Source organism: Eulemur rufifrons, chromosome 6 (assembly GCF_041146395.1).
Source record: "Eulemur rufifrons isolate Redbay chromosome 6, OSU_ERuf_1, whole genome shotgun sequence".
Taxonomy (NCBI): domain Eukaryota; kingdom Metazoa; phylum Chordata; class Mammalia; order Primates; family Lemuridae; genus Eulemur; species Eulemur rufifrons.
This window is the reverse complement of record NC_090988.1, coordinates 91,043,995-91,061,421: the sequence shown is the minus strand read 5'-3', so window position 1 is coordinate 91,061,421 and position 17,427 is coordinate 91,043,995. Positions and strand designations below refer to the sequence as shown.

Genomic DNA, 17,427 nt, shown 5'->3' with positions numbered 1-17,427 from the left:
CTTGGATTATTTCCACATCTTTGCAATTGTGAATTCTGCTGCTATAAACATACAAGTACAGTTGTCTTTTAACAGAAACAAATGATAAGCCAAGAAAGGCATAGAATGAAGTAGAAGATGCTAACTGTGGCTTGAAGTAAGAACCAGAGTCCCAGAATGAATTTCTGAAGTCTTGTTGCTGAGTGATATTTCTAAAATATCACCCTGACTAGGACTGTGGTCCATATAAGGTGATTCTTCTGTGTCAGGACACACATATACAATTTCATTTAAAAGAAAATAACACTTTTGTCTTAATTCCACAGACAATTGATGTGATGGTGTTTCTGGGCCTTAAATCACTTCAATTTTGCATTTTTCTGTGGGATGTAAATAGACATATAAATAAGTGGGATAGAATGTTTGAAGACTGTATATGGCAATAAATTGGTGTGGTTCCTGGGACTGATGAGCTAAGTTAAAGTCATCCTTCAGGTTTCAGTCTCAATGCTACATTTTTTTCTTAAACAGACATGACATATCTTCTTCTCAAATAAAATAAATAGAGAAAAAATCCATTAATCTCTACAAACGGTGCTTTTAGTTTTAAAGTCTTGGAATCTCAAGATCAGTTTCTGAGAGGAAAAAAGAAAATTTTGATTAACCTACAAATCTTTGCATACTTACACATAAACTGTTCCCCTTAAACAAGCACTCATTGCTACCCTGGTCCCAAACAACGTACATTGTCCTTATGGATTCATGCTGTCTTATCCCAGAACTCAGCTCTTTTATTTAGTAAGTACAATTGCTCTAATTCTGCAGAGGCACTGCATATTCCATCACAGTATACACAGTGACCTGGTCCTGAACATCAAGGAAAATGAAAGCATCTTCAAAAAGAAACGCAGGAGAACTTAAAAAAGAAAAAAAGAAAAAAAAAAAACCACTCTAATTCATCAGAGGCATAAAAGTTTTCCAACCACTTGAGTAAGACAATCCACATAAAATTGTATTTGGAAAATCATACTCATGGGAAATTTCCAAACCTTGTGGGGGAAGCTGAGAAGCAATTCTACAGACTCCTGACCTCTCAGGGAAAAGTCTTTAATTTGCAGTGGGAAAGCACAGTGAAACTTTTGTTTATTTATTTTTCCTTAAACCATGTAGAAGATGGCACTTGGTAAGCAGCAAGGGACATTCTCTACCTCCTCTGGCAGAGATGCTCTTCCCGTCTCTCTTAGATGTAGAAGGAAGGGTTGGAAACAACCTTCACTTTTTGGCCAGCCATGAAATGCATTTTTCTCCATGGAGAATAGGAGATGACCATCACCAGAATTTTCAATGAACGGATAAATGGTGAGTTTATAATTCACATTTTTGCATTTTCAGAGAGGATTTCAAATTGTGATGTACTGCTTCAAAGTGTGGGTGTTGTAGTCTGGCTATAAAGTGTAATGTAATCCATGACCCTATCACTTAAGAACTGTGCACACTTGGGCTAGTTACATAACCTTTCTGGCTCTTAGACTGCTCATACTTAAGGAGGATAATAACATTACCAAGCTGAAAGGATGTGGAAACAAATAAAATAATACATGTGGAGTCCATAGAACAGCACTTGATACATAAGGTGTCCAATGAACAATAGATGTTAAAATGCAAATTCCTGTTTACTTAATGGGGGAGGGGGTAGGAGCTCCTAATTACTTCAAGTCTAATGAAATTAGACCTATCTTCAGCCTTTCATATTCAAGTTAAATCTGAATAACTTAGAAATGCAACAAGTGCATATTTTTGTCCTTCTTCTCCAATAGCATTTTATTTATTCTTTCTAAAATATTCTAATTTATCCTCTGTTGCTCTCCCCATCCTGATGTTTTAGATTAAAAAGTAGAATTTTCTGAGGCTATTTAAACAACACTGCTGTAACATGGTAAGTTCAAGTGCTTCCATTTACAGAGTTATTGATACAGAATACAGCAGAGTGGTCTGCAGTTCCATTCAGGTTAGTAAAAAAGTATCAGTTCAGTATTTTTTTTTATGACTGAGGAGTACTGTATAGTATACATATACCACATTTTATTAATCCACTCATGTATTGGTGGGCATTTGGGTTATTTCCACATCTTTGAGATTGTGAATTGTGCTGCTATAAACATTCAAGTGCAAGTGTCTTATAACCAAAATGTTTGTGCCCCTGTAATGCTCTGAAATAAAAAAAAAAGAAAAAGAATACAGCATTTACTTTTTCCACAGTGACACCCTAACAAATAGCACAGGCAAGGACATTAAGTGTAAGAAATCATGACTCTCATCACAGAGTGCAGTCTTCTGATGCTAAATATGTCCACTTTATTTTCCCTAAGCACATTTGAGGTTACAAATAGATTAGGTACCTGCCTCAACATTGTTCAGGAAAAATGTAAGTAATTTAGGGATAGTTGTCATGGCTTTGGCCCTTCCTTAAAATGAGCTAAATCACTGAGACAGTGGGAAAAAAGGTCCAGGCATCCATCAGGAAGGACACCAGTGGAACAGAGAAAGTTTTTATTTCCAAATTCTAGAAACAGTAAGACTATAAAAGTTGAGAGATTTAGGTAAATTTATAGAGCAACATTGAGGGGACAGAAAGGATCCGAAAATCTGAAATTGGAGGAGAACATAGTTCTCAGATTTCCAGGGAAAGGAATATGCTTTGCTAGACAGGCACAGAATAAATCTTTTGTTGCTGAATAATAAACCTGGATCAAAAGTATTGTGGATTTAAGGGACTTAACAGGGAGGATAATTACGAACAGGATTTTAATTTATTCTTTTTCTTTGTAATAACAATATTTATTCCAAAAAAAAGTATGCAAATGTGACTGAAATGCCCACATATGTAAATAAAATGCATGTAAAATTTACTGCTTGAAATATAACATAAACATTACTACTTATTCCTGTTATAATTCTGAATGTTATATATATTTTAACCTTGAAACAGATTCCATTGTTTTTGGAATGAATGATGCTAGATTTAGTTTTTTTGCAAAAACTGATGGGAAAGAAATAGTAGGCAATGTGGATAGTGGGCATGAGGAGGTCAACTTCCCGAGGTCACAGCTGTAAAAGATGCTTTGAGCGGACATGAAAAATCTGAGGTGCAGCCACAGCACATTGAGGGTGTGGCTGTCAGGAAAGGAAAGACTATGGTAGCTTCTAGGAAGAATATGGATGGGCAGAATAAGCTGATAATCATAGAACAATTTCAATTTAACATCAATATCAAAATGAGTACATAAAGGACAGGGAGAGCTGGCCCCATGGTATGGCTGTTTATGAAGAGTATACAAAAGTTTATAATTTTAACGTACGATTCTGTGTAATGTTAGCATGTTCATTCCATCTTTTCAAATGAATTATCCCTAATCTCCACCTCCATGTTCTGAACTATTTAGATGGCCAAAAATATGCCATTGTGTGTTTTAAACTTGTTTAATTTTAAATATCCTAATAATATATACATTGGAAATAAAAAGTCACTATAATTTTTATGTTTCCTTCTAGATTATAAAATTATATTTAAATATCTGTATAAATGAGCAGAGTTATTACAATTTTTATTCTGTTTTTCTCACTCATATTGTAAAGATGCTTCACCTTCTATATCTTCATATTATTAGTGTTTTGTTTAAAGCACCATGTGATATTAATTTCTAATAGCCTCATTAGATAAACTTCCTAATATTGAATATTTTAGTTGTTTCTGAAGTTTCACTATTATAAATGACATGGCACAACCTTTCATTATAAAACTTCCTCATTTCATTTCGCCTTCAGAATAAATTTTTAGAGTTGGGGTTCCTTGTATAAAAAACACAAACATGTTGATGATTCTGAAATTATTTAATAATATTTTTTTCAAAAGGATTACATGGATAAAGCAGTTTCATTGCAATTTTAGAATGGGTATAATTGAAAAATAGCATGATGTAAAATACATATATTCTTATGACTGATTCAATTTTCCAAACCATTTTATGTCTGTAGGGAAATTGTACTTAAAAATAATACTGACATCAATATTTGATTTCTACTTTACAAAACACATTAATAATCATTGTCTGTCTTACTTTCATGAGTCAGGCAGCTTGAACAAGTGTGACTATTTTACAGTAGAGGAGGCTGAGGCATGGTGGTTTGCTTAATGACACATGACTAGTAGAGGATGAAGCTGGGATTGCTAGCTTTTTACTAGCACAAATTGAATAATTTCTTTTGTTTTTAATTAACTTTTTCTTGGGAGTAATTGTAGATTAATGGAAAAGTTGCTAAGATACTATGGAGAGTTCCTGTATACTACTCAGTTTCCCTTACTATTACCATCTTACATTACCATGTGTATTTTTGTCCAGACTATTACATCAACATTGACATATTACTATTAACTAAATATCACACTTTATTCACATTGTACTAATTTTTCAATTTCTGTCCTTTTCTGCTCTAGTATTCAATCTGGGACAACTTAATGCCTTTTGGACAATTACCTTGTAAACATTTTAAAATCATAAATCTTGTGATCATAAACAATGGGCACACTATAGTTTCCATTTTCAAAGTTTTAACATTTAAAATATCCCTTTCATCTGACAAAAAGAAGGGGTTGTTTATATCTAATGAATATTTTAATTCTAAAATGGTATTGCTCTTAGAAAACCCTGGATAAAGGAAGTGGAGAGATTAAGAATTATGTAATTATTCAAATAATATCGAGCTTGTCTTCCTTTCCACCACACATTCAATTAAGTTTATTTATTTTTAAAAAATTTTTTTTTATTTCACCATATTACAGGCATACAAATGTTTAGGTTACATATATTGTCCTTGCCCCAACTGAGTCAGAGCTTCAAGCGTGTCCACCCCCCAGACAGTCCGCACTGTGCCCATTATGTATGTATATGTCCATCCCCTACCTCCCCCTCCCATCTGCCTGACACCTGATGAATGTTATTACTATATATACACATAAGTGTTGATCAGTTAATGTCAATTTGATAGTGAGTGCATGTGGTGCTTGTTTTTCCATTCTTGGGATATTTCACTTAGTAGAATGGGTTCCAGCTCTATCCAGGATAATACAATTGGTGCTATAATGTCATTGATTTTTGTGGCTGAGTAGAACTCCATGGTATACATACAGCACATTTTATAAATCCACTCATGTATTGATGGGCACTTGGTTTGTATCCACATCTTTGCAATTGTAAATTGTGCTGCTATAAACATTCTAGTGCAGATGTCTTTTTTACAGAATGTCTTTTGTTCTTCTGGGTAGATTCCCAGTAATGGGATTGCTGGATCAAATGGTGGTCCTACTTGTAGCTCTTTGAGGTAGCTCCATATTGCTTTCCACAGAAGCAATTGGACTGGACTAGTTTGCAGTCCCATCAGCAGTGTAAGAGTGTTCCTATCTTTCCACACCATACCAACATTTATTGTTTGGACTTTTTGATAAAGGCCATTCTCACTGGAGATAAGTGATATCTCATTGTGGTTTTGATTTGCATTTCCCTAATGATTAGATATGTTGAGCATTTTTTCATAAGTTTGTTAGTCATTAGTCTATTTTCTTTAAAAAAGTTTCTGTTCATGTCCTTTGCCCACTTTTTGATAGGGTTGTTCAATTTTTTCTTGCTGATTTTCCTGAGTTCTATATAGATTTTAGGTATCATCCCTTTATCGAATGTGTAACATGCGAATATTTTCTCCCATTCTGTAGATTGTCTGTGTGCTTTCATGAAAATTTCTTTGGCTGAGAAGAAGCATTTTAATTTGATCAGATCCCATTTATTTATTTTTGCTGTTATGTGATTGCCTTTGGGGTCTTCCTCATAAATTCTTTGCTAGGCCAATGTCTATAAAAGTTTTTCCAACATTTTCTTTTAGAATTCTTATAGTTTCACACCGTAGTTCAAGTCTGTTATTCACTTTGAGTTAATTTTTGTGAAAAGTGAAAGCTGTGGGTCCTGTTTCAGTCTTCTACATGTGGCTATCCACTTTTCCCAGCATCATTTATTGAACAAGGACTCTTTTAACCAGTGTATGTTTTTGTCTGCTTTGTCAAAGATTAGATGGCTATATGAGGATGGTTTTACTTTTTTTTATTTCAGCATATTACAGGGGTACAAATGTTTAGGTTGCATATATTGGCTTTGCCCCACCTGAGTCAGAGCTTGAAGCATGTCCATCCCCCAGACTGTGCGCTCTGCACCCATTAGGTTTTGTACAATGAAGCTATCTGAAATACAAGTGGATGCTACTGGGTCTGAGAGCCACAATAATTTATTCAGGAATTACTAAGGATGTTTAAAAGTGTTGTACATATTATAAATATCATGTCAGTACTGACACTGACCAAATAACATATATTACATTTGTAACTTAAAAAAAAAGGATGAGTAAAAATATCTTGGTCATGGTGACGTACGAATTAAGACTGAAGATGTTATAACTTCTGTTCTGTGTCAATGACTCTGAGAGCTGGTTCTCACCACTCATTGTGACTTTCCATGCTTTTTACTGCATCAATGCTTTTGTGTGTGTTGCCTTATCTGATTCTCAGTAGAACCCTATCAATAGAAATTTTTCTTGCATCCATTTACAGAAGTGGCAACTGAGGCTCTGAGAATTTGAAAAATTGTAAGTAACATGCTCCACCCCAGTAGCAGATCCTTGATTTGAACCCAGGTCTATATGAGTCTGGCCCTAATGTTCTTACTCAGTTCACTATATAGTCTTACCTGCTTTGGTCCTACGCTAAGCTGAGCACTGTTGGGTCATATATTGATATTTTTTGCTTTGTGATAGGTGCGGGTTTACTGATCCAATGACCTTACTGGGTTAGGTTGAACTATTGATTTCTTGGCAACAACTTCTAACTGGATATGGGGTTCATCATGCAGACACCAGCAAGAATGACCCTAGAAACATAAAGGAAATGGTTGTTTTAAAGTAAGCCAAAGGACAGATATTAACATACACAAGTGTGCATTTGTTAGTTTTATTAACATTTGATTCTTTCTGTTAACTCTAAGTGGCATTCAAAAAGAAAAATCACCTTATGTGTAAGCCTCAAAATAAATCCCATATTTCTTTTATTCACCTATTTTTCAGCAAAAACATATATGTGTACACGTACAAATATTAACACATGCAGACATGCATATGTTCTATTTGACTTTTACATTTCAGTTACACGTATAGATGAGGATCCACTCATCCTGTGAAGCTGTGTCTACCTGAGGAAAATGAAGTCTCAGATTGGATAATTATCTGGATGACGCATTCCAAAGCTTTCTGTGGGAAGGTCGATGGCTTTGTAAGTGTACTAGTAACTACAATTGATAAGGGCACATTATCATAAGCAACATCTTCACATTTTCAAACATGACCCACATTATAATCCTGGAAGATGAGCAGGTGAGCTATTACTGTATACACACAACTCTGCTTTACAATAATATCAAATAAATTTGAAACATCTATACCCTTAGTAGTTACACTTGATCACACCTGACCACATTCTGTAAATAATTGGCAAATAATTAATAAAGCCTCAAGACTCTGTCTTATAAGCAACTTGTTTCTATTCCTTGCCTATGTGGTGGCTGCCAATTTGTACATGTAAGTGCTTGTAGAAAGGTCACGCATGCTCTGAAGTTCTTGCTGAAACAAAAATCCCACTCCTTTCCCTGTTGATCCAGTAGGTGCTGGAGCCAGAAGTTCTGTTTTCAAACCCCAGATCAAACATCTGCTGTTTGCTTGAACTTAACCTCTTTAAGCATGAGTTTCCCACCAAACAGGGACAATAGGACCTATCAGAAACTGTGTTCTAGGCAGTGGGTCCTGAGACCCATCTTACTTCACATAGTCACCATGACAACACTCTGGAATTGGCATTATTATTTCTATAAACTTCTCATTTTAAAATGACAGATTAAAAATAAACTCAGTACATACTTGTTATGTATGACATAATAGCCTGGTATTTTCCCCAGTTCATTCTCTTTTATGAAGAATGAAATAATTCATTTAAAGGCCCCACACAGTTCAGACATTCAAAGAAATATATGAGGAATAGGCATGATTTTCAAGAAACTTTTAAACTACATGCTATTTCTTCTTCTATTTGTAGATGAGGCAGTCTCCAGCTTAGTATGTCATGCTGGTCACCCCTGCTCCCATTCCATGCCAATGGCAGGCATCACCAATAAATTACAGTCCTCTTATCCTCATAACTTGGAGGTGGCTTCAGAAACCTTCTTAAGAATTCACTCCAGGAAGCCACCAGTAAATGATCAAAGCTGGCACTTGAGATGAAAACTATTTCTCTTCTCTACCACATGTGGATGCTTTCCATACCCCATATTGAAACTCTGCTTCTTAAGGCATTCAATAATTTATCTCCAACCCAATTCTACCTCACCTTTCACTACTACCTTCAACAATTTCGAGTTTTGTGTTCACAGTTATAACACAAGCACTAAGATAATTTTGTATACAGATGTGCCACCTTATTGATCACTATGATGCTATAAATCGAACTGAAGCATTTTTTTCTTAATCATGACTACAGATTCTACATGATCACCACCGTTGGAAGTTTTACCTTTTACTTGGAAATCATGCAAAACCAAAGCTTTGTTACTGAGTTTGTCCTCCTGGGGCTCTCACAGAATCCAAATATTCAGAAAATATTATTTGTTGTATTTTTATCTGTCTACATTGCAACAGTCGGGAGTAACATGCTAATTTTAGTAACCATCCTCAACAGCCCTGCACTACTGGGGTCCCCCATGTACTTCTTCTTGGCTTTCCTGTCCTTCATAGATGCATGCTACTCCTCCACCTTAATGCCAAAGATGATCGTGGACTTCCTTTCTGAGAGGAAAACCATCACATTTGAAGGCTGTATGATACAGCTTTTTGCTTCACACTTCCTTAGTGGGGCAGAGGTGATTGTCCTCACAGCCATGGCCTATGATCGATATGTGGCCATTTGCAAACCTTTGCATTACTCTTCCATCATGAACCGGAGGCTCTGTAGCATTATGATTGGGGTGGCCTGGACAGGGGGCTTCTCGCATTCCACGATACAAATTCTCTTTACTTTCCACTTGCCCTTCTGTGGTCCCAATATCATTGATCATTTCTTGTGTGATTTGCATCCGTTACTGGAGCTTGCCTGCACCAACATTCCCATCTTTGGCTTTTTTGCATTGGCAAACAGTGGTTTTTTCTGCATCATAATCTTCTCCTTGTTGCTTGTCTCCTATGGTATCATCTTGTTCTCCCTGAGAACTCATAGTTCCGAAGGACGGAAAAAAGCTCTGTCTACCTGTGGTTCTCACATTGCTGTTGTGGTTTTGTTCTTTGTCCCGTGCATTTATACATATTCACGACCTCCATCTACTTTCTCCTCGGACAAAATCGTGGCAATAGTTTACACCATCCTAACTCCCTTGTTCAATCCTCTGATTTATACTTTCAGGAATAAAGAGGTAAAAAACGCCATGAGGAAAGTATGGAAGAGATTGATGGTGGTTCCTGATGGAAAATAAATTATTAAACTTTTTTTAATAAAATCAAGGTTAAGAGAAAAAAAAATCAAAATACTCTTGAACAAAATCTTTATGGACTATACATTCTACAGAAAAAGGTAACACAATGTTATAACAAAAAGAATTAATGGAGGGTCAAAAAATTATGTTTTTACCCTCTGATCACTCATCAACTCTGAATTGACAGCCCAATATCCACATATATATATATATGTTAGGAGCATTTAAATTTATATTTACGTAGAATCTAATAATCAAAAATTTTCAATCACATATCCATTATTTCAAGCTTCCTCTATCAGTGCTCAATTCTAACAATTCTTTAACTCCATCACAACCTACAAACCATTGCTCCTGTCAACTCTTTACATGACCCCAGGCATATTCCTGCCTAAGAAACTGTGTAAAATAATTCTCTGTGTCTCAATTATTCCTCCCCCAGGTATGTACATGTCTTACCCTCTCACTTCCTTTGGTTGATTATTCAAATGTATCTTCTCAGTAATGCATTTTCTGACTAACTCACAATATAGCAAATCTCATTCACTAACTTTTTGTGACTCCTTTTCCTACATTTCTGCTTAATTTTTCTCTCTAACACTTATTACCTAGCATGTCATACAGTTTATGCATTTTATTTATTGTTTATACACTAGAAACTAATATATACAAGGGTAAGGATTTTCATCTTTCTCAAAAACTTTACTGTGGGATCTTAAATTCAGATGATTACGGAAAAAACCATTTTACTGTTAAATCGCCAATGCCTAAAACAGTCTAACACATAGTAAGTGGTAAATACATATGTGTTGAATTAACAAATGAACAATAATAAAAATATATAAATAGGCTTCTTCTCCTGGGTGTAATGCAATAACTCGTGGCCAAATATGCTATTGCCGTGAACAACTAGACATGCCAGACACAATATAGGAATCACCTGAGTGAGGTACTGGAGACCTGCTGAGAAAACCAAAGCTGAAAGGGATATTACTAGAGAGACAAGATCCTCAATAAAGTGTGTTGAATTTTGTGGCCACTTTTATCCTGGGAGCATGTCTTGATTCTTGGCATGGGCCCGAGGTGGAGAGTCTGGGCTTTGCACAGGTAGAGGGTCCCTGCTGGAGGTGGGGTAGGGAAGAGACACCAATAAAGCTTTTGGAGGAAATGTGGAGAGCCTGAATCAGGAGGCAGTACATTTTCCCCAGTTTTAGGGGTGAATAGGATTTTTATTAATTGAATTGCATCCCCCAAAATATGTTGAAGTCCTAACCTCCAGTACCTGTGAATGTGAACTTACTTGGAAATAAAGTCTTTACAGATGATCAAGTTAGGATGAGATTATTAGGGTGAATCCTAATCCAACATAACTGAGTCCTTATAAAAATGGGAAAGAAAAAAACATACACAGAGGGAGAATGTCACGTGAAGAGGTAGTCAGAGAGATTGGGTTATTCATCTACAAGCTAAAGAATTTCAAAGATTGTCAGCAAGTCATCAGAAGGTAAGAGAGAGGAATGGAACAGATTCTCCCTCTTAGTCCTCAGAAGGAACCACATAATGAAATGAAATAATAACAAGCAGAAGGCAAAAAAACAGAATGTAATAATGAGGAGAACATGAACAAAGTCAAAACCTGGCTCTTTGAATAGATAAATAAAACTGATAAATACGCACCACTGTGGTAGTAGTTACATGGGTGTATACGTTTGTCAAAACTCCCCTCCTATACATTTTTAAATGCCACATTTTATTGTATGTAAATTATATCTTAATAGGTGGATTTAAAATAAAAACATGTAAAAACAACCATTATCTTCTTTCCATTCCCTTTCTCTCTTTTCTCCTCTTCCCTTTATTGAGTTACTGATTTCAAAATATTATAGAAATTATACAAGTTTTATTAGTCGTTTTCATTGTAATTACTCTAATGTATTTTATCAATATCATTAGTAGTAATAAAAATTATTTATTAATAATTTATTGTCATGGTTATTAAATATTATATTTAACAGCAATATTTTCCAGAAGAAGAAATTAACAGAAGTTAAGAAAATTGCCTAAAGTCATAGAAATACAAATGATGGATTTAGAATTCAATTCTATTGGTATTAACATCTATTTGAGTCTTTATCTGGGCCATTCCAAAAGATTTGGCAGAAAGGAGAAAGCTTTAGGCAACTTTCAGTAGCCTACACCAGAATGTGACTCTGAGGGCATGCCTGAGGGAGCAGTTGGTCACTGTAGTGAGAGGTGTCCCTTGGCACAAGGAGGAGGGGAGGCAGGCTCTGAGGACAGAATCTGCCTGTTGACAGCCCTGCTTGGGATTAATTGGCCCCTGGTTCGCTGTGGTCTTAGATTAACTGCTAAATAGCCCACTTAGCAAATCCTTCAAGGTTGGGTGGGAAGGGATGTGGTCTTTCTCCTTCTGGAGGCTGGGCCTTTGTGAACTTTTATGAAATCTCTGTAAATATTTGACAGAGAAAACATACATGTGTAATTCACGTGTTCTGCCAGGGAATATTTTGTTTTAATAGAGCTGAGGTTAGAGATATTTCTATGCAGAATAGTGGAATATTTTCTTTTTATTTTAGAAAGTTCCAGAAGCAGAAGTAAGAAACTTTCTGCTGGTATTTTAGACTCATTTTGAGAGTCTAACGTGGGCCTTTTTAGGAAACGTTGACTGTGGAGTATCTCCTCTCCCGGTAGGTTCTGCAGCAGGGCAAACAAATCTAAAGTAAAATTTATACCTTGTAGATGCACTGCATATGATTATCTTCAAAATAAATCAGAATTGAAAAAGAGAACACCGCGAGCTTTCTATAGGATGTCATCTCTTTTTTTTTTAATAAGAAAAAACATAAGTATTCAGGCCCAACTAAATTCTTTCTTCTCTTTTGTGTCCAACTCAGGACAACTTAGGGTAGTTTTCATCTAGTTGTATCTCCTAAGAAACCTGAAATTCCAGGGACATATTTCCCCCAATGATGAAAGGACTCTAATCTTTCAGGATTCCCCAGTTTACACTGGCTTTGGCTTGATGCAGCAACATCTCAGGCCACTTCTGATAGAAAAAGAAGACACAGTGAGAGGGACGGAGATATAGTATCCAGTACTTGCAGACTTCTTACTTGCCAAGTTTAAGGTCAGGACAAGGGTAGGGATGCATGCTGATTATACACAATCAGGATGCATTGATACTCGATGATGCCCATGTTGGCTGTCCACGACCTCCTATGTCATTTTTGTGGGGTTGGGGTAAGAAAAAATAGATGGGTGGAGGGGCAAGAGGCAAAAATTTTTAGTGAAATCCTAGGAGAAACTAATTTTTATCTCTACCATGGTTTTTATTTATTTATTTATTTTATTTCAGCTTATTATGGGGGTTACAAAAATTCAGTTACATACATTGCCCATGTACTGCCTATCCCCCCAAATGAGAGCTCCAGGTGTGTCCATTCCCCAGACAGTGCGCAATGCACTCATCATGTAGGTATACAACCATCCCCTCCTCGCGTCAGCACGTTCAAGTGTGACCATTCCCCAGACAGTGCACAACGCACTCATAATGTAGGCGTACACCCATTCCCGTCCCCCCTCCCCCCACCTCAGTCTGATATCCGATTGGTATCATTCCCAAATGTATTAATACATGTGCTTTTCTGTGTCTCATCTCCTGATTTCACTTGCCTCTCTGACTCTTGCTCACAATAACATTTTTTTCCCTTTCAGCTCTGAATCCTCCTATTATTCTAACCTTTCTATCTCCTACTCACTATTGTTTTTCAAACATGCATATAAAATGCTTCTCTCTTTGACACATCCTGAAGACAGCATCCATTTGATAGCCAAGACATGTACCGACATGTCAGTAGTTTCCTTCTTCACCTGTTTATGGTTCCTTGGCTTTATGCTGACTCCACCTGCATGGTTGGAATCTGATGCCTGCATGGCAGTGTGGGTGGGGTGTGAGAGAGAGATTGATGTGGGTCACACAGGCTTGGTCCCGTATTCTCACTAAGTGCTCACTGCTGTACTCTCCCTCCCAGCTTAGCCTAAAATGTGCAAAGCAGAGCCATGCCAATGTGCCTATGAGATATTGTACAATCAAATGAACAAAAGATGTTGAAGGAAAAGTGAGAGAAGGATATACATATGAAACTCATGATGAAACACACACACACACACACACACACACACTCATTTTAACAGTGGAAGGCCATTAATAGTGAGAGTTCTTTGGGAAATCTGAGATGTTTTCTCTGAGCAATTGGTACTTAACTCGGTACTCTGTGCACAGGTAGAAACGAAGAGTTGAGGTTATAGCAGAGGACAGGTCATTCAGCCTCTGTGAGATATGGATATTCAGGGAGTGAGATGTCTAGGTGTATTTATGAGGCACGGAAAATGTCAGGCATGGCTGCAGCACTGGGAGGACAAGTGGAAAGCAAGTGAGGGCACCAAGTCGGGGGGTTGAAAGCTGCAGCGAGTATCTCAGCCATTGCATTTGGAAACTGGAATGGTCATTTCTTATATTTATGAATCATCATGTTTTTAAAATGCCAACTTTTCCTTTTCAAGTGCTAGAAAGGAGGCAAAAAGGGGGAGAAGACAGTAAGAGTGAGAAGAGGACACACCTGAATTTGGGTCCTTCTTCCTGTTTAAAGAGACAGAATAGCCATCCAATAAAGGTCCATGAGAATTCACTTCAAGGAATCTAGGGTTGGCCATTTGTAACATTGGCATTCATGAACTCTCAGCCTGGATCTTGGTACGTGTGAGCTAATCATTCTCATAATGAAAACTCACTTAGGTATCTCACCCAACATGAGATATTATTTTTCTTTCACTGAATTGTGGGAGACATTTTATCTACAATTTGATGAGTACTGAATATTGTGCAAAATGAATTATGCTGTATGTCATGGGAATATAAAACTTATCCTGTTATACCTCAGGGAAGATGTTTAACTTTGCTCTTCCCCACGTTTTTCCATCCTTCACAGAGAGTAGTTGAGGGTGGTTGCTTCTGATCCAGCCTCAGAAAGGAAGGGGCCAGTCTGAAGCCTCTGAGGAGTCCTGTTTGGGAAGCCTGAAGGAACCACAGGGGTGTTTGGTTCCCACTGAGTTTCTAGGTGCAGGGAACAGAAAGACTGATGTCTTCAGTGGGACTCGGGCATCTTAGAGGAGGTAGGCTCCTCACTGCAGATAAGCTCTGACCCAGTTGTACTCAATTTGGTTTTAAAAAAGACCACATTCTGTTAAACAATTATGAGTATTTTTTGTTCTTAGGTCATGAATAAATCTTAATAAAAGCTGCTCTCATATTTTTATGGCTCCAGATTTTATACTTTGTCAATGAAAAGTCATTAAAACTTCACAACCTGGTTTTCATGGCCTTTGGAAGGGAGGACAACCTACTATTTCAAGCTTTTCTAGGATGACTGTGGAGTCTGACTAACTAGAGGTTGCATATGGATCTTCTGCTTGCCTGATAATTCCCTTTCCTTCTGATTTCCATTAAAACTTGGTTTCTTTTCTCTTATTCATAGTGCCTTCACTGGTCTGATTTTCTTATCTCTGGATCCCAACCATTTGACAAGTGAGACTTACTTTATTTCTCTTTTCCTCTCATCGTGGGTCCCATATGTTCAAAAGATTATGTACTTTTATGCATTTTTTTTATATTTATTGAAGATATTGGGCACTGCCATTTCTAGCTTCTAATCATTATGAAAAAAAAAACTAGTATTATCCACAGTGATGGTGCCTTGCAACTCTGCTGCAAAACTTTCTCATCGTGGTGACTATTAAAACAAGCCAGACTCTTGGGAGTCCCAGGTTCTTTTCTTTTTTATTATTTATTTATTTTTATTTTTTATTTCAGGATATTGTGGGGGAACAAATATTTTGGTTACATGTTATGACTTTGCCTCACCCAAGCCAGGATTAGAGGAGTGCCCTTCCCCCATACAATGCTCACCACATTCATTAGTTGTGAGTTTACCCACCCCCAAATCCCAACCCCCAGTGAATATTACTACCATATAGCACCTTAGTGTTGATCAGTTAGTACTAATTTGATGGCAATTACATGTGGTGCTTATTCTTCCATTTTTGTGATATCTCACTTTGGAGGATGGGCTCAAGCTCTATGAGGTACTTTTTCCTATTCCAGCTGATGCAAGCTAATGTTTCCTTCTCTACAACCACAGCCACCAGGTTGATTGTGGATGCCCTTTCTCAGAAGAAGACCACTTCCTACAATGAGTGTATAACTCAGGTCATTCCAGCCCATTTCTCTGGATGCATGGAGATCTTCGTGCTCATTCTCATGGCCTTTGATCGCTATGCAGCTATTTGTAACCCCCTGAGATACACAACCATTATGAGCTGACATGTCTGTGGTATATTGATGATTTTGGCCTAGAGAGGGTCTTGTATTCATTCTTCAGCATAGATTTTCCTGGCTTTGAGATTGCCCTTCTGTGGCCCAAATGAGATTGATCACTCTTTCTATGATTTGCAGCCCTGTTGAGACTTCCTGCGTGGATACTATGACAAATTTGCTCCTTGTGTCTAATAGCGGGGCCATATGCATGGTCAGTTTCATAATTCTGCTGATCTCCTATATTGTCATTTTATACTCTTTGAGAAACCACAGTGCAGAAGAAAGCCGAAAAGTGCTTTCCACATGCACTTCCCACCTTATTGTTGTTGTCCTATTTTTTGATCCATATATATTTATATACACACACCCACCAAACACTTTTCCAGTAGACAAGATGGTGTCTGTGTTTTATACAATTGGCACACCCTTACTCAACCCTCTGGTCTATACACTGAGGAAGGCAGAAGTGAAAAATGCCATGAAAAAATTACGGTGTAGCAAAGTATGACATCAGCTGATAAATAATATATGAAGATTCTAATGCCTATGTCCTTAACCATTTAGTTTTGTTGCATGTACTGAAAAGAAAAAATATTCTTGTCAGTAACTAAACAATCAAGACATGCCTGCAGATATGTATGTGTGCATGTCTGTGCCTTTGTGTGTATTTGTATGTGTAAATATATATGTATATATGTATATACCTTGTTCTGAGAAGATTGCACTAGACTATGATGGCTTAAAGCCCATAATCATTTTAACCAATATATGATGGCCCTTACTTGGATCCTAACCATATCTAGCCATCATTGCGTGGTAACTTAGTTTCCTGTACAAGTTTTCCTTCAGGAAGAAATGTACTAATGGTAGAATGAATGTATGTGTGCACATCAATTCTTCTATAGATTTTATTCTAGTCCATTATTACAGTGATCATAAAAGCTAATCCACAAGACTCTGGACACTCACAGAATCAAAGTTATTTTCTTGCCAACCTGAGAATTAGGGAGGATACTCCCAGAAAATTCTACTCTGGAAGTATGTGCTTAATCCTGCCTCACTGCAGATATCTACCTACAGTAATAGACCCTCAAACTCCAACAAAAGCTGAAGTTTTCAGAGGAAACCTACTGGGAAACCTCTCAAAATTCTTTGGTAATAAATAGATATTGTTTTAGCCCATTTGGGGCTTCTATAACAAAATACAAGTAACCAAGTATCTTATAAACAACAGATGTTTATTTCCTAAAAGTCTGGAGGCTGAGAAGTACAATGTCACTGTGCCAGCAGACTCTGTGTCTAGCGAGGAACCCTTCCCATTTCACAGGCTGCAGTCTTCTTGCTATAACCTTGCCTGGTCTAAAGGGAAAGGATCTCCCTGGGGCCTATTTTATGAGGGCACTAATTGCCTCCCTATCTCCTGATACAATTACCACGGTGGTTAGAATT

General features: G+C 37.0%; 1 protein-coding gene and 1 pseudogene across 1 annotated transcript; both read left to right on the top strand.

The window, feature by feature from the left end:
- The first annotated feature begins 8,651 nt into the window (after positions 1-8,651).
- On the top strand, positions 8,652-9,587 carry LOC138384427 (olfactory receptor 4C15-like). The gene has a single exon (XM_069469931.1). It carries the CDS (start codon positions 8,652-8,654, stop codon positions 9,585-9,587), a length of 936 nt encoding a protein of 311 aa, XP_069326032.1.
- A 5,767-nt stretch (positions 9,588-15,354) lies between these two features.
- Positions 15,355-16,486, top strand: LOC138384933 (olfactory receptor 4C11-like; annotated as a pseudogene).
- Positions 16,487-17,427: the final 941 nt, after the last annotated feature.